At 43.2% G+C, this 20,931-nt stretch overlaps 1 protein-coding gene across 3 annotated transcripts in view; it reads left to right on the top strand.

Moving 5' to 3' along the window:
* Positions 1 to 20,931, top strand: part of NEDD9 (neural precursor cell expressed, developmentally down-regulated 9) — a 217,636-nt gene that overhangs the window by 71,262 nt on the left and 125,443 nt on the right. For all 3 annotated transcript variants that reach the window (XM_049883422.1, XM_049883416.1, XM_049883429.1), the window contains one exon: positions 18,987 to 19,166. In XM_049883422.1, coding sequence (XP_049739379.1) covers positions 19,155 to 19,166 — 12 coding nt within the window. In that variant the 5' untranslated portion in view covers positions 18,987 to 19,154. The remainder of the gene's footprint in view (positions 1 to 18,986; positions 19,167 to 20,931) is intronic.

Below are 20,931 nucleotides of genomic sequence, written 5' to 3'. Positions count from 1 at the left end.
TCACAAGACCTCCTACCCTGGAATGAAGCTGTTGACATGGTCCACTCTCTTTGTTCTCACTCCATAGTTACCAAGTGGCCACCTTAGTGGTTTGTTAGATGCCTTGACACCTAGAAGGGGCTGCCTTAGGCTGCATCCTGGTTATTAGAAGGGCACATCTCAACAAAACAAATAGTCATTCTACATTATTGTTGGTAAAGTGGAGGATTGGCAAAGGCAAGGATGCCCCTCAGCGAGACAGACTGACACAGTAGCCATAACAATGGACTCAAACATATCAACAAGCATGAAGATGGTCCAGCACCGGGCAGTATTTTGTTCTGTTATACGTAAGGTCACCATGAGTTGGAGCCAGGTCGACAGCCATTGCATTTTTAAGTCATGAGAGTGGGCAGACCAGGTGAGAAAATTGGATCAAGTGGCACAAATCCGTATCACCTGCTAGAAACACAAAGTCTGATGACAGGGCATTAACTTCACCTCTCCATAGCAAAGTGGGCAATCGTGCTGTATCTGTGCGACCTGGAGCAGTAGTTTAAGACTGATGGTCTCCATTTTTCAGGACAAGAGGTGGTGGAGAAGTCAGCGGTGGTTGTCATATTAGAACCTGCCATCAGGGGCATCTAATGACCTATTTGGAAGAGGGCGTTGTTTGATTGTTGCTTACTTGGAATGAAAGGGACCAATTGGCCTTCCCACTCGTGATTTAATCCTGGAGACTAGAGCTTCCACCCAAGCAGGCTAGAACCCAGGCTAGGGCTGCCAGCTTTGGCAAAATAAAAATACAGGACACCTAGTTAAATTTGACTGCATGGTTTTTAGTATATATTGAAGGTTGGTGGTTTGAACACATCCAGGGATGGCTCAGAAGACAGGGCTGGTGATCTGCTTCCAAAAGGTCACCCTTGAAAACCCCATGGAGCAGTTCCACTCTGCACACATGGGTTGCCATGGGTCAGAGTCGACTCTGTGGCAACTAACAACAACAAATATATATGTGTGTGTGTGTGTGTACGTGTGCTTTTAGTTTTTAGTATGTAAATTATTTATCTGAAATTCAAATTTCACTGAGTGTCCTGTATTTTATCTGGCAACGCTACCCAGGACAGTGCCCAGTAAACTTGTAAGTTGTTGTCTCTAGGCCCTGTCTTTCATAACAAAGGTGAGGAATCAACTTCTCTATAAAAACCTATTTCAAGAAAACTGGCAGTTTAAGTTTCCCGCACATCAGTGTGAGTCCTGAGTCGCTGTTTTCTCCCTCAGACGTGGTGATGGTGGAAGTCTGCTTTCCGTTTGGGAGATGAGGAATGATAGGCTTCAGCGTGAGGGAAGGAATTTCTGGTCTCGTTCTTTTAACACTTGATGAGGTTTTGGGTCCTCTGCTCCATCAAGGAGAAGGTGGTTCTTGGTTTAGGTAGACATGGCCAGGGATGGTAGAAATGCTAGTTCTGCCCCGATTTCTGCCCCTTGGGGGCGTGGTGAGGGAAGAATCACTAAGATACACTGCTACGGCCATAGGCAGGGCCTTTTTGTGTCAGGCTTTCTTCCAACCTGTCAGCTGCTCAAGAGAAAGAAATTGAAAATGTCTTCTTTTCTAAGAATAACCAACTATGATTCTGATAAAACAAAAGTGTCACTTCTGGTGGTAACTGCTGGTTCCCTTGTCCCCTCTCTGCACCCTCCCTCCCTCCTTTCTTCCCTCTCTTCCTTCCTTCCTTTCTTCTCCCCTCCCTCCCTCCCTCCCTTCCTACCTTCTGCCTTCTTTTTTCCCTCTCTCTTCCTTTCTTTCTTCTGAACAGTTAACACACACTTCAAAATTTTTTTAATCTGTAAAGAAGTAAACCCAGTGCCGTCGAGTCGATTCCGACTTATAGCGATTGGTAAAAAAAAAAAAAAAAAAAAGTGTATTTCTCACTGCTATCTTCCTATCCTGAAGAATACTGAATATACTGTGGACTGCCAAAAGAACAAACAAATCTGTCTTGGAAGAAATACAGCCAGAATTCTCCTTAGAAGCAAGGGTGGCGAGACTATGTCTCACATACTTTGGAAGTGTTATCAGGAGGACTAGTCCCTGGAGAAAGACGTCATTCTTGGTAAAGTATAGGGCCAGTGAAAAAGAGGAAGGCCTTCAATGAGATGGATTGACACAGTGGCTGCAACAATGGGCTCCAGAATAACAAAGATTTGAGGATGGTGCAGGACCGGGCAGTGTTTCATTCTGTCGTGCGTAGGGTCGATATGAGTCGGAACTGACTCGACGGCACCTAACAACAACAACTTCCATCTAAGTGGCCCCTCACTCCTCCACCCCCACCACACACATTCATACACACAAGTAGACAGCTGGTATCAGCAGACAGTAGGCCCCCTTTTAAGTCCCCCTTCTATGACGCAAAATGGGGTACACATAGAAGAGTCATCATCTCCACTCAGACAACCTTCTCAAGTTAGGGGGTGTTCAGAAATGGACCTGCATTTGTTCTGGTGTGCTTTGTTTTTTGTTGTAAGTGGTAAAAACTACTTTGCACGTGCTAATGCTCGGGGACCATCTGGTGTGTTCAGCCTCTGATCAGAAGGGTGTGATATTCCTGAAGGAATCACTAGTGGCAACAGGTGCCCTTTTTCTAATGGTCTTCTGGCTCTTTAGAAATGTGGACAACCTGTGAGTGTCTCACAGGCAAGTGTAAAAGGTGTGCCGTCGCTGTTGCTTCTCGTTCCTAAGGCTTTCCTGGAATGAAGAAGGGGGTTAGAGAATATGAGGGGTGATTTAATTAGAATACTGGGTTCCTCATTTTACTTCCCATGGCTGTTACCACTGAAATTGTTAAACCTGAGTTTTTCTTATACAATCCAAGGAGGGACCATTTTTATTTCATCTTTATACCTATAAATTAGGCTACTGCTAGCTGCTGTAACAAAATACCACAAACCAGGAGGCTTATAAAAACAGAAATTTGTTGTCTCACAATTCTGGAGGCTGGAGCCTGAGATCAGGGTGTCAGCCATGTTGATTCCTCCTGAGGCTCTGAGACAGAATCTGCTCCATGCCTCTCTCCCAGCCTCTGGTGGCTTCAGGTATTCCTTGGCTTGCAGCTAGAGTCACATGGCTCTGCTTGTCAGTCTGTGTACCTTCTCCCCTTTTATAAGGACAGTATTTGGGTGGGATGAGGACACACCCTACCCTGGTATGACTTAACTGATAACATATTTAAAGACCCTACTTCCAAATGAGGTCATGTTCACAAGTGCTAGGGGTTAGGACTTCAGCATAAATTTTGGGGGAACATAGTTCAATACATGACAGGCAGCAAAGCTCAAATCAGTGAGAGGAGAAGGAAAAAGGAAGGTGGGATCAATATATAGACAAAGACCTGTCTCCTGGGTCCCAAGGGCAGGTATGCAGTCATGCATCAGGAGGGGACAAAATCCCAGAGCTGGAAGGCCACAAGGAACCCAAGGAAGACTTTTTCTTGGTCACCTATTGCTGTTTCTATCTCCATCTTCTTTCTCAAAAGTATTTTTTCTCTCTTCTGCTCAGCCTGCACTGCAGAACACTTTGATTCTAAACTTGGGTCAGGAGCCATCCCTGGTCCAGGCCACTGTTGTACATACTGAAATCTGGGCCCCACTGTTCTGAGCGATCAAGGCAACCAGGGAGATCTTTTTGAGCTAGGCAGATATTCTAAACTGTGTCTGCTACAACCACAAGTAAAGTGCTTTATCTTTGTCACTTTACATACAAAAATAGTCTAAAATATTATAAAAACAGGACAGGAACCAAATGAATCCTAAGTGCCCAATAAATCTCTCATTTAGATAACCCTAGTGGTTTCTGAGGTGAAGACATGAGTGGTTTGATGGTAAAATTCTTACCTTCCACAGTTCAGTAGAGCAACTTTGCAGAGAAAAACAAACAAACAAAAAAATTGCTTTTTTTTTTTTTAACAAAATTTTCTCTTTCATGAGTGTCCAGGAAGACCATAGTTTTCAGGACTGACATGCAGGGCATATTTCAAAGTGAGCATAATATCCCTTTAGAAAAGTGAGCTATTTCTTTTTTTCAGCCTAAAGACAAAATGGCCAAGGAGAAAGCAGCCAAGTCTCTGAGTAATCTTATTGATGGTTCCTTTTTTTGAGTATGACCATATGCTAGCAACAGCTCCAGAGTAACGAGAAAACACGCCAAGCTAGGAAGCCCTGTGTATAGAAGACAAGAAACTCTAAGATGGCAAAGTCTGAAGGCAAACTCTAACTTCATAACAGAAGTGAGTCATCAGTGGTGTGGAGAACACAGACAACTCAACAGTCCCCTCCCTCTCTCCACGTTTTGGAAGCGCTTGGGCTTGGGACCCCCTTCCTCCCACACCTTCCACCACCCTCTCTCCCTTCCCTTCCTTCTTCCCTACACTGTGCCTCTCTGCCTTTGGTGCACAGACCACTACAGCATATGTGTAAGACCACAATCTCTCAGGCTGTCACTCTTCTTTCCTAGTTCCCTTCTTTTCTTTACAGCAAAGCTTCTAGAAAGAGAAGTCCAGACTGCCTGTAATTTCTCATCTTCCACACACTGTCCAACCCAGTACATCTGGCATCTGTCCCCATCATTCCATTGTAATGGATCTCCTTAAGGACGCTGATAATCTAATTGTCAAATTCTTTCCTCTCTAGCTGTGTGTAGTGCCACACCCTCTGGAATCTCCTCCTACCTCCCAGGCCCCTTCTCTCTGTCTGCCCCTCAGGGAGTGGTATTCTCTGGAGTTTTGCCATCTTCCTCTCTTACTCAATAGGCTCTGTCTGGCTGGTGTCATTCATGCCTCTGCTTTAGCTACCGCCTATATGCTAATCTCCACCGCCCATCAGTCAGCTCTTCTAAATGTGGAGTAATGCTGGAACCCATGGCAACAGTGTTTCAAATACTAGCAGGGTCATCCGTGGTGGACAGGTTTCAGAAGAACTTTCAGAAGAAAGGCCTGGTGGATCAAATTCTGAAAACTGTTGTTGTTGTTGTTAGGTGCTGTCGAGTCAGTTGTGACTCAGAGTGACCCTGTGTACAACAGAACGAAACACTGCCTGGTCCTGTGCCATCTTCACAATTGTTGCTACGGTTGAGCCCATTGTTGCAGCCACTGTGTCAATCCATCTCATTGAGGGTCTTCTTCTTTTTCACTGCCCCTCTACTTTACCAAACATGATGTCCTTCTCCAGGGACCGATCCCTCCTGCTAACATGTCCAAAGTACATGGGAGGAAATCTCACCATCCTCGCTTCCAAGGAACATTCTGGCTGTACCTCTTCCAAGACAGACTTTTTCATTCTTATGACAGTCCATGATATATCCAATATTCTTCACCAACACCATAATTTAAAGGCATCAATTCTTCTTCAGTATTCCTTATTCATTGTATGAAAATTAGCCAGTGAAAACCTTACGGATCACAACAGAACATTGTCTGACTCACTTGCTTTGGGCATGTTATCAAGAGGGATCAGTCACTGGAGGAGGATGTCATGGTTGGTGGAGTAGAGGACCATGGAGGGTGAGGGAGAATCTTGGTGGGATGGATTGGCACAGTAGCTGCAACAATGGACTCAAACATGCCGGCGACAGTGAGGATGATGCAGGTTCGGGCAATGAGGTCACCATAAGTTGAAGTCTACTGAACAGCAGCTGTCTATCTAGCCATATGTTAATGTATATCTCCGACAATTCACCTCTCTCTGAATCCCATACCTGTATGTCCAACTCTAGTATGCACTTTCCCCTCAGATGACATTCCACACATAAAACACCAACTTAACATGGCACGTTGACTTCGTGATTTTCCCACAGACTTAATTCTTAATTGCCTCTTTCTTTGAATGATACCATTCTCCCAGTCTCCTAAGTTCCCACCTGGGAGACATTTATTACAAGTAGCTCCCTCTCTCTCACCTTCTAATTCCAAACAGTTTCTATGTCCGTTTCCATCCTACGTGCTAAATACCCATTTCCTTTCCACTTCCTTGGCTCTGTCACTGGCTTAATCCTGACCTTCATCATATCTTTCTGGACCACTAGCAGAGCTTTGCACTGGATTTCTCTCTGCTTCCATTTCAGCTTATTCAGTGTCATTCCTATCATAAGAAAAGTGATCAAGTAACTTCCCAGCTAAAATCTTTCCAGATCTTCCCATTGCCCTCAGGATACAGTGTGAAGACTGTTGCAGTAGTCGAGGTAAGAGACAATGAATGCCTGTATTAAGAGGTAGCAACTGATGTGGAGAGGTAGGAGAGGCGGGGAGGGAGTGAGGAGATGCTGTTGTTGTTAGCGGCTATCAAGCCATCCCCCAACTCATGGCAACCCCATGCCCAGTGAAATGGAATGGTGCCCGGTCCTGCACCATTCCCATGATAGGTTGCAGATTGACCATTGTGATTTGTGGGGTTTTTATTGGCTGTTTTGGAAGTAGATAGCCAGACCTTTCTTCCTAATCTGTCTTAGTCTGAAAGCTCTGCCAAAACCTGTTCAAAAGCAAAGCAACATGCAAGTCTCCACTGACAGAGGGGTGGTGGCTATGCATGAGGTACATTGGCCGGAAATGGAAAGGGGGTCTCCTACACAGAAAGCAGGAATTCTACCACAGAACCACCACTGCCCCAACTGGGAGATCTTAAGGAGCTAGAGATGACAAGTCTCCGTTACTGATAAGATGTGAGCTTGAGAGCTGGGGAAAACCTCTCCATTTCTGGTGTTGAGAGACTCATGGCGCCATCCTGTGAGACCAAGCAGCGGCACATTCAGTTAACTGGGCAGGGCAGCATGTCTGGGGAAGCACAGCCTCCAGGAAACCCAAAGGTCTAGGCAGAGATGAGTCAGAGACCTAATAAAGAAGAAGGAGTAAAAATTAATACCAGGCAGTCGAAAGAGGTAGCTGAAAGTCCCTGTAAAGAGTCTGCGTCCACGAACTATAGGAGAGGAAGATGTGGCAAACAATGTCCTCTCCTCTGCCAGGGGATTCCTAAAAATATGCTGGCAGAGGCCGGCGGAGAATCAGGGCCATGTGCTCAGCAAGAAGTTACGTAAGTCCAGAAGGTGTTCAGAGGGCCGAGAGCTCAGATTTTCCCCCTCGTTTATTTCATGGTCATGTCTGTATGCTTTTCTCTTCGTCAGATTTTTGACGGCAGTTGGGAATATCTTGCTGTTTGTGGAAAATGTTAAAACTTGAGTTATTTTGTTGCTCTGCCTCCAGGGTGCACATATGGGTGTACGAATCCATGAACAGCCTTTCATCTCTGTCTCTTGACTGAATCTTACTCATTTAAAAGAAAGGAAAGTGTTATTTAAGGAAAGTGTAGTTATTTAAACATACCTGTGGGTTTCCAATTCTCTTCAAGGCCAGGCCCCTCTGTGGCTTATTCTGAAAGAAGCAAGGTCATTTGAAAGCAATATGCCAACAACATTGCAGCTGGTTCATCAAGCCAAACCACCCAATTTGACCGTTCAGCCAGAAAAATTCAAGTCTGTCCAACACGTTAGGGTATTAAATCTCCAACAAAATCTTCTTTGGCTTGGCCTGACGAGATCCTGGTATTTATTTATTGCTTTTGGACAAATGGAAAAAGTATATAACATGAGCAAGAAGACATTTTCACAGGTAACCTGGTTAGGCTCCCAAATAGGACCTAAGGGAAGGCAGAAGAACACAATCTCTCTGGCCAAAGAGCAGCAGACATGTCTGACTTTTCACTCTGCATGCTAGTAACTGATTGTTTTATGAAGGATTTAATTAGCTCTGTCTTTTTTTTTTTTTCTGTCTTAGTTACCTACCAAAATAAACTGTGCAAATCACAGAGTGGGACAAGGACGCCGTCATTGGCTGGCAAGCAAAACCTCAGCAATGTGCCACAGCCTGGGGAAAAGAAATTGCTGAGAAAGACAAATTAGCCAGGGTGCAGGTTCAGGAGACTGGTGCTCCAGGTGCTGGCACTGGTCTGGGAGGTGAGTTCTGCTGGCTACGTTAGCCCTTGGTGCAGAATTGGCCTCAGGAAAACCATCCAGGAGACCAAACTTGTTTGTGCTCTCACGCTCTGCTCCTCCTGGGTGGACATTGCCTTTACCCTACTGAAGGCCTTCCTGACGCCTTCCCCCATAAAGCTCGCTGAGGTCAAGCCCCATTCCCTCAGGATGCTGCCCGCTGGTGACAGGCTAACTAAATAGCTTCTGTCAATTTATGGTATTTATAGCTGATTTTTTTTTTTTTTTAAGTGCTTAGTTTCTTTGGCTCTTAATTAAATGGTGGTAAAAGTGATGTCAGTTGCCATCAAGTCGACCCCCAACTCCTGGTGACCCCATATACAGCAAAATGAAATGTTGCCTAGTCCTGCACCATCCCCAGGATCGGTTGCGGATCATGCTGCTGTGATTCATAGGGTTTTCACTGGCTGATTTTCAGAAGCAGATTGCCAGGCCTTTCTTCCTAGTCAGTCTTAGTCTGGAAGCACCACTGAAACCTGTTCAGTATCATAGCAACAAGCAGGCCTCAACTGACAGATGTATGGTGCCTGTGCATGTGGTACATCGACCAGAATTGAACTCAGGTCCCCCGCATGGAAGGCAAGAATTCTACCACTGAACCACCAATGCCCCTTTAATTAAATGGCACTGCACTTTCAGTGTGGCCTCCAGTACTTTATCACAAAGGCACAGTAAAGTGGAAATGTCATACAGGGTGACAGGGAGAGACAGTGAGAGAGAGAGAGAAAGATTTGGTCAATAATGGCTTTCCTGGTGTCCTACCAATTATATAACCAGATGATAATCTAAAGAGTACATAGAATTGAGGACTCATTTTTATCTTACCCCTTCATTTTACACATGAGGAAACTGAGGTCCAGAGAAGACAAATGACTGACCTGCTCAAATTCACTTACCTGGTACTAGAACCCAGGTCTCCTGACTTCCTGCCATCTCTACACATTGTAGTTCCCCACGGCTACATGGAAGGTACAGAAGGTCAAAGAGCCTATCATATCTTCGCAGCTGCCCAGGCCCCTTCGTATTAAGGACCTTAAAAAAGAAGACTAGAAATACATCCAAGGAAAGACTAGAAAAATATAGATTTGGTAGTCTACCACCCTCAGAGTAGGAAATGGAATGGGTTCCCAGGAAACCAGGGACTTAGACAGACTGTCCTGAGGGGGCCTTCAGAGATGCCTTCCTCAGCCGTGATTATTCCAACCCACAGAGAGAGTCATCCTACACACAGAAGTCCCGCTATTCTTACTCAGGTCAGCACCAAGGCTCTTAGTCTGGGTTTCTGGATTCCACTCCACCCACCCTTTCCCATCACCAAGAATTCTGACAGAGCCCTAGTCAAAGAGTCTACTTTACCTCAAGTCATCGTTCAATACACATTCACTGAGCACCTACTGTGTGCCATGTATGGAGCTAGGTCCTGGGGGAAACAAAGACGGAGCAGCCACAGTCAGTATCCTCAAGGAGCTTGTTGTCTTACAGTCCTATTCATGTACAATGTTGCTCACACATGCGTCTCATGGTCCCATGTGGGCAGTGATCACATTTCAAAACCCCAAATTCCAACATATGGTCCAATAAAAGACTGCTTTTCTAATTTGTGGATGTTTTATATGGATATCTTTAAAAGGCTTAAAAATGAAATTGCATTAAGTCCTTTAACAAATTTCTTTTACTGAAAAGAAATAAATTTTTATTAAATCAGGCTTTTTTGGAGAAAAATCTGTGTTATATGTTCATCAACCCATATGCTTTAACTTGTAAAATCTTTGTGTGATCATAGTCTACCGCTGTTGGAAAGAATCTGAGATGTTACCTAAGCCAAGGAGGTATTTAAAGTTGTTATTTTATTTTGTAAACAATGAAACACTTTTTTAAACCAAATATTGCCAAGAGTTCCAATATATAAAGCAGTTAAAACTGGAAATGTTTTGGTTAAAGTAGAAGTGGAGAGCTTGTGGCACAGTGGTTAAGCACTCAACTGCTAACCAAAAGGTCAGCAGTTTGAGTCTACCAGTCACTTCTTGGAAACCCTATGGGACAGTTCTACTCTGTCCTATAGGGTCGCTATGAGTCAGAACCGACTCTATGGCAATGAGTTTGGTTTTCTCTCTTCCCTCTGTCTCTGTCCCCCACAGAACGTGGGACACAGTTCAATAATGGTGATCTATCTGCTCCTCATGTCACAAATGAGGAAACTGAGATCCAAAGAGAGTGAGTGAGAGGTCCAAGGTCCCACAGAAAGTTATTTGTAGAGCCAGGGTGGAAATTTGAGTTTCTGAGGCTCTTTTTCTGCTCTCCATCCAGCTAGCCATCCAGCCACCCACCCATCAATCCGTCCATCCGTCCATCTGTCTGTCCATCCTTCCTTCCATCTGTCCATCCGTCTGTCCGTCCGCCCATCCATCCATCCATCTATACATTCATCTACCCACCTATTCATCCATTTAACAAATCTTTTTAAGCACTGGTGTTGTGCATTTGGAAGAAAGGTAGGCAGGAGCCAGATCATGAAGGATCTTGTGAGTCATCTTAAGAATTTTGGACACTGTCTTAAGGACACTAGAAAAACATTGCAGGTTTTTTTGTTTTGCTTGAGTTTTGAAATTAGCTTTCAAAAATGTTTTATTGTAGAAATTTTCCATATACAAAAGTAGAGAGTATAGTACAGATCACCCAGCTTCCACAATTCTCAGTGCGTGTCCAAACTTGTGTCACTATATCTCCCCACTCCACTGGGTTGTTCTCTATTCTGTATCTCTAAAAACAAAGATTCCTTTTTAAAAAGCCAACCATGATACCATTATCACACCTCAAACATTTCATAATAATTTCTTGATTATTATTACCAATCATTAATTTTTAAGTTCATGCTTTTGAACTAATAATCCTAGTTCCTTAATTAATTTAATTTAATATAAAATATTTAGTCAGTTGAGTAAAAGCTTTTAGGGAAGAAACTAACATGATCAAATTTATATTTTAGAGGTGTTATGGTTAAGCACATGGCTGCTAACCGAAGGGTCAGCAGTTGGAACCTACCAGCTGCTCCACGGGAGAAAGATGTGGCAGTCTGCTTCTGTAAAGATTATAGCCTTGAGGCAGTTCTACGCTGTCCTACAGGGTTGCTACGGGTTGAAATTGACTCAATAGCAAAGGGTTTGGTTTGGCTTTTTAGCTCTAGCTGCACCATGAAAAAGGATTACAGGGAGCCAAGTCTCAAGCCAATGCAAAAATCCAAATGAGAATGGCAGCCTGGACTAGCGTAACAGCAGTAGGGGTGGCAAGGAACAGAGATGTTTAAGAACTTTTTTAGGAGTCATAACTGAGAAACATGAAAAACTGGAGAGAAAGACAAGCAACTGAAAAGCACCAGGGTAATGCCCAAGATCTGCTGCAATGATGCCATTAACTGAGAGAGAAAATCAAAGCAGGAAAGATCTGGTTGGATTAGAAGAGGAGCCATGAGTTCTGAACCAGTGAGTGTAAGGTACTAGAGGGACACCCAGTGGGATTTGGAGAGAAAGGGCCTGGGCTGGAGAGACAGCCTTGAGAGACATCAGCCCACAGGCTATAATAATTAAAGTCATAATTGTCGTTAGAGTAGGAGACAGCTGAGGTCAGAACCTTGGGGGTTGAACACCATGAGGGCAGGCAGGGAGACAGGAGCCTAGGGGGGAGGCTGGGCAGCAGTAGACAGGAGAAACACCACGCAGACCAGTGCCACGGGAAAAGCATATGGTGAAAGGAGAAAGTTTTTAATGGTGTCAAATATTGGAGAGATGTTGTATTAGTTCCCTGCCATTGCCATAACAAAGGATCACAAAGTGGGCAGCCTAAAACAATGGAACATAGTTCTGGAGGCTAGTAGTCCAAATCCAGGGTGTCATCAAGGTCACGCTCTCTCCAAAGGCTCTAGAAGGAGATCCTTTTTGTCTCTCCCAGCTTCTGGTGATCTAATTCTGAAAAATCAGCCACTGAAAACTTCATGGAGCACACTTCTACTCTGACACACTTGGAGTCACCATGAGTCAGAGTTGATTCAATGGCACATATATAGAGGGACAGATGATACAATGAGACTTAAGGAGAGTGATAAGGAGATGATACAATGAGACTTAAGGAGAGTAGTGAAAGTTTGAAATAGTCTATCTTAGTTGTTTCATCATCGTTAGGTGCCATCAAGTCGGTTCGGACTCATAGTGACCCCATGCACAACAGAACGAAACACTGCCTGGTCTTGTGCCAACCTCATAATTGTTGCTATGCTTGAGCTCATTGTTGCAGCCACTGTCAATCCACCTCTTTGAGGGTCTTCCTCTTTTTTGCTGACCCTCCACTTTACCAAGCATGATGTCCTTCTCCACGGACTGATCACTCCTGATAACATGTCCAAAGTATGTGAGATGTAGTCTCGTCATCCTTGCTTCTAAGGGGCACTCCGGTTGTACTTCTTCCAAAACGGATTTGTTCGTCCTTTTGGCAGTCCATGGTATATTCAATATTCTTGGCCAACGCCACAGTTCAAAGGCATCAATTCTTCCTTATTCATTGTCCAGCTTTAGCATACATATGAGGCTATTGAAAACACCATGGCTTGGGTCAGGCACACCTTAGACCTCACGGTGATATCTTCACTTTTGCACACCTTAAAGAGCTCTTTTGTAGCCAATTTGCCGAATGCAATGCGTCTTTTGATTTCTTGACTGTTGCTTCCGTGGGTGTTGATTGTAGATCCAAGTAAAATTAAACCCTTGACAATCTCAATCTTTTCTCCATTTATCATGATGTTGCTTATTAGTCCATTTGTGAGGATTTTTGTTCCCTTTATGTTGAGGCGTAATCCATACTGAAGGCTGTGGTCTTTGTCTTCATCAGTAAGTGCTTCAAGTCCTCTTCAATTTCAGCAAGCAAGTTTATGTCACCTGCATAATGCAGCTCTTAGTTATTTAGTGCTTCGATAACAGAAATACCACAAGTGGATGGCTTTAACGAAGGGAAATTTATTCTCCCACAGTCTAGGAGGTTAGAAGTCCAAATTCAGGGCACCAGCTCCAGGGGAAACCTTTCCCTTTTGGCTCTGGGGGAAGATCCTTGTTATCAATCTTCCCCAGTTGAGGAGCTTCTCAGCCCAGGGACCCTAGGGCCAAAGGAAGCAATCTGTCTCAGCACTGCTTTCTTCGTGGTAGGAGGTCCTGTGTCTCTCTCATATCTCAGAAGAGATTGACTTAAAATACAACCTAATCTTGTAGATTGAGTTCTGCCTCATTAACATAACTGCCACTAATCTCACCTCATTAACATCATAGAGGTAGGATTTACAACACATAGGAAAATCACATCAGGTGACAAAATGGTGGACAATTACACAATACTAGGAATCATGGACTAGCCAAGTTGACACACTTTTTTGAGGGGGACACAATTCAATCTATAACATGGCCATTCTGTATCTACAACAGCCAGAGAGTCTAGAATAGATACCCAATACATCATTACAGAGAAGGATTATCATTTTAAAAGAAAAAAATGGAAGGATGAGAGAGTGAGCTGACCAGAGAGATAGAGAAGGGTCGCCTGGCCATAAGAAGGTCCCAAATGATGTTGGTGACCCTGAGTTTATAGGGGCACCATCTGTAGGGTGTCTGGTTTTCCAGCCATGCTCAACAGCTGGGGAATTGATGTGGACAAAGTAAACAGTTGAGTTCATCCAAGGCTGGGCTTTGGCCAGGCGAATGCATCAAAAGGACAGAGGGGCAAGGGGATTGAGGATTTAAGCAAGAGGAAGGTAAGGTGAGGAATCTCTGGGACCTAAGTAGGTAGAGAAGGAAGTATGCATGTGAAAAGGCTTATGTTTAATTCTGCCAAAGATGCTTGCTCAGGTTCCTTGTTTTCTGATGGCCAGAGCACATGGTTATTGCTCCTTTTTGGAAGAACAGATGCTGCCAGATGTGGTATGTTAATGAGCTGCAAGCTGAGGGGCTCCTCAGCTGATCTTCCTCCTCTAAGGTGGTCCTGACTGACCCCAGCTGGTAATTGAGCAGTCTGTGCCCAGCGCTGTCATAGCCATCACAGCATGCTCCAGAGACATACACATTCCTACAAGAGGATGAGGTCAGTGCCAAACGGGTATTGGATGTGTTGGTTTACTCTCTAAACCAGTCTGCCACTTTGAAATGTTTGTTTCTTTAAAATGCTGTATTAACCAACCCTGTTTAGATCTTGGATTTTTTTATCGTAAATCTTCCAGGGCTATAGACCTGCTCATAGCTGCCATATTTCAAATAAAAACTATGAATATTATTATAATTATTATTTTGTACTTCTAGTATTCTTGGAAACCCTGGTGGTGTAGTGGTAAGGAGCTACAGCTGCTCACCAAAAGGTCGGCAATTCGAATGCACCATAGGGCAGTACTACCATGTCCTATAGGGTTGCTATGAGTCGGAATTGACTCTACGGCAACGGTTTTGATTTGGTTTTTGGTTACTTTTATCGGGGCAGTGGTGATTCAGTGGTAGAATTCTTGCCTTTCATTCAGGAGACTCAGGTTTGATTCCCAGCCAACACACCTCAAGCTCAGCCACCATCCATTGGCCAGTGTAGGCTTGTGTGTTGCTGTGATGCTAAGCAGGTTTCAGTGGAGCTTCCAGCCTGAGATGGACCAGGAAGAAAGGCCTGGTGATCTACCTTAAAAATATCAGCCAATGAAAATGCTATGGATCACAACATCATTGTACATGGGGTTAGCATGAGTCAGGGGCTCTCTGAATGGCAGCTAACAACAACAGCAACAAGTAATATTATTAGCAGTCAACTGGGAACTCCAAGCTACTATAGTCACTTTGGTATCTTTGGATGCAAATAACTGGAAAATAATACCAGAAATTTTTTAGAGGAGTGGTAACATACAAAAAAATGTTCCCAGTATAGGATGTTTAAAACTAAAAAGAAATTAACATTGCAAGGATAAGGAGCGATGGGAACTCTCCTACCCTGCTGGAGAGACTATAAATTGGTAGAACCATGTTGATAAAAAGGTTGGTCTTTTCCACTAAAATTGAAGATATGCATATCTGTTGTTCAGTAGTTCTATTCCTAGGCTTATGCACAACAAAGATCTACATAGTGTTATTCATAGTGGCCAAATACTGGAAATGGCTCAATTATCCATCAACAGTAAAATGAATGGATAAATTGTGATATATTCACACAACAGATACTACACCATCACCACCAGCACCAGTCGCTATCACGTTGACTCTGACTCGTGGCAACCCCATGTGTGTCAGAGTAAAACTGCACTCTATAGGGTTTTCAATAGCCAAATTTTTGGAAGTAGATCACTAGGCCTTTCTTCCAAGGCACATCTAGGTAGATTCGAACAGCCAACCTTTCTGTTAGTAGCCAAGCGCCTAACCATTTGGGCCACCCAGGGATTCCATGACTACTCTACAGCAACGGAAATTATAAACTACAGCTGTAGGCAATAGCATAAATGACTTTCACAAACATAATGCTGAGTGAAAAAAAAAAAAAAGAATACATGCTGTAAGAGCCGTTTAAACAAAGTCCAGAAACAGGAAAAAGTAACTATAGTGTGGAGGGATGGAGACTTAAACGGGGAAAATATGAAGAAAATAAGGAGGTAATTACCATAACAAGATAGTTACCTTTAGACAGGCCTGCCCCTAACATTTGTGGGGCTTAAGGTAACAATACACATGGAGAGCCGTGTATGATGTGCCTAAATATTTAAAAGTTGTAAATTAAACTAACAAGTTATTAAATAAAAGATGTTCAAATATATCTTCCTGGTGACCTGCAAGGCCATGTTGGACATTAGAATTCTAGGGCTGCTTGGAGCTTCTTGCTGAAGCATGTGGCACAAGAGCCAGACCCCAGACCCTGAACCCCAGTCCATCGGGCTTCTCTTCCCACCCCCACCCCCACCCCACACTCCTCAGGAAGGTGGCCCTAGGGAAGAGACCTGTGAAGACCTGGAATTAGGCCGACAATCATTTGGACGGGGAATCCTAAAGTCCCAGTACTTGGTGCCTGGTCTAGAAAGGGAGACCCAGCCTCTTGGCCCTGTAGGCCCCTCCCTGCTTGAGAAGGTAGATGGCCAAAGGAAAGCTAGAAGTCCTAAGACACAAGTCTCAGTGCAGGGCCCCCTTGCATGGGACTCAGGCAAGGGTTTAGCAGAAAGCTGTTAGTTGCCATCCAGTCGATTCCAACTCATGGTGACCAAGAAAGGGCATTATACTGGGAAAGGTATGTGGGAGCCTTCTGAAGTCCTGGGAGTATTACATATCTTGACCTGGGTGGTGGTTACATTTATACCAATTTACTAAACTATGCATTTGTTTTATAGTTTTCTGTATGTGTGCTACATTTCACAGTAAAAAATTAATGAAATACATAATCGTATATATGGATTTATGAATTATATTTATGAATATCTATATATTTTTCAGGGTACTGTACTTTATGGGATCCCTCCCTAGATGAATTAGCTTTGAGTGGTGGCCTTGTAAGCTCAGACACCTTGGGTGAGCTCAGTTGAAATGCCTCAAGGTGTGAATACCTAAAGAGGAAATGAGACAAGTGGCAGATACACAGCACCCTCACTGTTGGTTCCCCCCTGCCTGGCGCAGGGGTGCTTGGATAACGGTGGATGGGTTTAGGCCGAACAAATGAGTCATGCACCCATGTCCCCTTGCCCGGCCACTGCAAGTGCCTCAGAGGAAAATTCCTTATTTCCCTCTCTTCACCAAGATTATAAATACTGTGTTTGTCAAACCCAAATTACAGGAAGCTGCTGCCATCCTAGTAGAAGAGCAAGGAGACCAACTCCCAATTATCCTCTGTTTGGAAAGCAGTTCTAGGAGTGTTTCCCTTCCCCATAAGGGTAGCTGCCTGATCCCATCAAACGGTTTGCTGATCTTCCTCTATGTGCCAGACACAATCCTTATTTTCTTGCTCCAGATTTTAAAATGCCCACTTAGTTTTGATTTTTCACTCTTGGTAAGCAAAACCTTCTCCCTTTACAAAGACTCAGATTCCCAGTTCTCAAAAAATTTCCAGGTGCCCCACATGGTTTAAATATCAGGGCTTCTGTAAATACAGTCATATGCCACATGATGTCCATTTGGGCAATGTCTGACCACATACACATCTGGGGTCCATAAGGTTATAACGGAGTTCAGAAGTCCCGATTAGAGAACAAGCTGTAGCAGATTTAGGCATGTTGCACTCGACAATCACAAGGATCCTCAAAAACAAAGAAGAAATTCTCCAAGCTGCTAAAGGATCAGCTCCACTGAAAGCTACAAAGCTAATGAAAGTTCAAGAGGGACCATGTTGCTAACGACACGGATTGAAGACCAAACACAAAAGTGAATCCCTCTCAGCATGTTGGCAATCATTGCTAAGGCACGAGGCCTGTTCGAGATGCTTAAAGAAAAAGCAGGACTAGACTACTATACCAAGTTTAGTGCTAGCTCTGAGTGGTTCAAGTGCTTCGAACAACGTTTTTCGTTGCATATCATGAAAGCGAGTGGGAATTCTGTGAGTGGTGATGTGAAAGAAGCTGAGTACTTTGTTGAAAGCTTAAACTAATTGTAGAGGGCAGTTATTTGCCCCAGCACATTTTTAATATGGAAATGAATGCCTGAAAGGACCTTCATCCATAATATGGTGTTCACACAATGTCCAAATCCCAAAACATCCTATTTCAGAGAACGTATCATGGATGTTAAGCAAAGCATGACTGTATATGGATTTCAACTCTGATCCATAAACACACACATTCATCCCAAAACTGAGCCTTACATCTACAAGATGACGAAAGAGAAGAGAAAACTGTCTAGTACTAACAGACCAAAAGCCTTGTCCATCCCCCGCCCCCCCCTCAAAAAAAAGTCAAATTCTGGACTTTGCATCTAAGCTGTTTAAAACATTGTCAAAACACCAGTTTTCTTCATTTTCAGGAAACAGGAAGTGCATGTGGCTCCAGTGAGCTTCACTAGCTGCTGGTGAGAGGGAGAGTTAGACACATTTGGCAGCTTCATGCTGATAAATTAGGGTTAGCTAAAATTAAATTGGTTTAAAGAGGGATAATGAGGCAATGGGAAGGATGGTAGGAAAAAGGGGCTAAATCAATGACAGGCCTAAAGCATTCTGCCCCGGTAAGAACCACCTGGCAAGTATCTACCCTTCACTCAAGACTCCACAGAAGGTTTACCTCCTCCCTTCTTTGTGCCCTCACCAGCTGTTAGTTATTTGTTGCTACCGAGCCGAGTTGGCTCCAACTCATGAGGACCTTATATATAACAGGGCAAAATGTTGCCTGGTCCTGTGCCATCTTCATGTCATTGGTATATTTGAGTCCATTGTTGTGGCTCTTGTGTCAATCCATCTCATTGAAGGTTTCCCCTATTTTCCTTCTTTACCAAACATGATGTCCTTTTCTAGTGATTTGTTTTCTTTAATGATGTGTCCATAGTAAGTGAGCCAATGTCTAGCCATCCGTACTTATAAGGGGCATTCTGGTTGTATTTCTTCTAAGACTTATTTGTTTGTTCTTCTGGCAGTCCATGGTATATTTAATATTCTTTGCCAACACCACAACTTGAATGCATCAATTCTTCTTCTGTCTACCTTTTTCATTGTCCAGCTTTCTCATGTATATGAGGCAATTGAAAAGGTCCTGGCATGGCACACCTAAGTCAATGGTTTGCCCTCCTAGGCTGTGGGACCCTTGAGGACAGGACCATATTTTATGAATTTTTGTAGTTCTAGCTAATGCATTGTAAGAGCTCCATTTCTTTGATTTCATGAATGAATGAATGCACGATGGGTTCCATTCATGAGATGATGGATTTGTCTTTTCCAACTGCAATGATGCAATCTACAACTGATGAACAGTGTTTCTACCCACCTTCACGTTTCTAACTTCTCTTTTCAGGTTCCGGAAGCTGTAATTTCCATGATGTCATATATGGGATGAGGACATTCTGTAAGTGGAACTATGAAAAGAGAGAACTTCGGCAGCAGACGAAAACACTGAAATTCTCCTTTTCAAGACCCAGAGTTCCAACGTTCCCTGGCTTAGCAGAGAGAAGAACCTGGGAAAATGTGGACAAATGTGAGTAGTCATGGCAAAAACATGGCTTTCGTGTGATTCCTTTTTGTCAATGCAACTCAAACTAATTCACCTGAAATAGTAATGTGAATGGCATTCTGTTCTACCCAGGTTTGCAACTAATATTTGAAATTAAAGTTAATTTTAGGCCACCATATTTGCCCTGCATATTAGTCAGGGTTCTCCAGAGAAACAGAACCCATAGGATATACATACCTATGTATATTAGAGAGATTTGTTTTAAGGAATTGGCTCATGCAATCGCGGGGACTGGCAACTATGAAATCCGTGGGGTAGACCAGCAGGCTGGAAACTCAGGCAAGATTTCTACATTATAATCTTGAGGCAAAATTCCTTCTTCTCTGGGAAACCTCAGGTTTATCTCTTAAAGCATCAACTGATTGGATGAAGCCCGCCCACTTATCAAAGGTAATCTTCTTTACTTAAAGTCAACTGATTGTAAATGTTAATCATATCTACAAAATAGTGGCACAGAAACATCTAGACTAATGTTTGGCCAAACAACTGGGCACCATAGCCTAGCCAAGATCACATACCAAATTAATCATCACCCTGTCGAGTGAATTTTTTTAACATGGATTCACTGGTACCCAGGGAGAAATTCTTTTCTACTCAGAATTCTCTGGTGAAGCGGCCTGCTGGGATGTAGGTGGAATATGCCACTTAATATAAATTGTGCCCAAGCAAGTCTGAAAGTTACACTCACTGAACTATGTAGAAGTTGATTGTCCAGGTTATGGATTAGCCAATTCTCCGATGTCTCTTTTCTCTTTCTGCCAGTCACCTTTAATCCATCGCACTGCCCTTCAGCCATTCCATAAGAAAATCAACTTGGCCTGAGTGGAGGTTAGGGCTTTCAAAATGTCTTATGGAAATTGAGTAGAAGACATGATATATAATTCATTTATTGCTTTACTTCTAAGGGAGTCAGGCAACATGGGAGAGTGTGTGGCTTTGGAATCAGGCAGACCTGAACTTATGTCCACACTCTACCCTTAGAATGACTGTGAGCCATTTACTTGACCCTTTTGAGTGAATCTCTGATTACACATTTATAAAATGGTGATAGAAGATTGCTTTGAGGATAAAATTTAACAAATGCATATAAAGTAGCTTGTGTTCAAAAGAAAAAGCTCAATTCTCTTATTTGACGAGATCCATAATCTGTTGCTGGTATCACAGAGATACGTAAACATCAACTACACACAAATTAAAAACACAAAACAGCCCACGGCAGTCCAGAGAGGGTCCTATTTAATTTGCAGAAGAAAGGTTGTAAGCTAACTATAAAGACAAATATCTTCTTTAAATATTATGAAAAGTAAAAGGAGGATTTCCCTGGAAGTCTTTAAAAACAAATTACATTGTCGTATTACTGGGATATTTTAAGGTAAAGTAATGACTTCTTAAAAATTCCCTCTCATGATAGGAATCCATGACAAAGGTCTGTCACAGGACTGGATAGTTCAGTGGCTTCAACCAAACCAAATTACTAATTCAAACTGGAAGGAGTTACCTTTATTTATGTGACCCCTCCAGGTCATTCAGCTCAAATGTTAATTTATTTACTGAATAGTGAAAGAAAAGGCCTCTTCTCATTTTTTATACCTACACAGCCATTTTGAATTTATGCATTTTCTGAAGTTACTAAACCGAGACAAAACCAGTGCAAAAAAAAAAAAAGCATTCTCTAAAGCAAGCCAGTGTTTGATTCCATTTGAGTCCCTGCTATAAACATTAGCACCGT

The sequence above is a fragment of the Elephas maximus genome, chromosome 1, assembly GCF_024166365.1.
Source record: "Elephas maximus indicus isolate mEleMax1 chromosome 1, mEleMax1 primary haplotype, whole genome shotgun sequence".
Taxonomy (NCBI): Eukaryota; Metazoa; Chordata; class Mammalia; order Proboscidea; family Elephantidae; genus Elephas; species Elephas maximus.
Note: the sequence above shows the minus strand (reverse complement) of the source record. Positions and strands in the feature narration are given on the sequence as shown.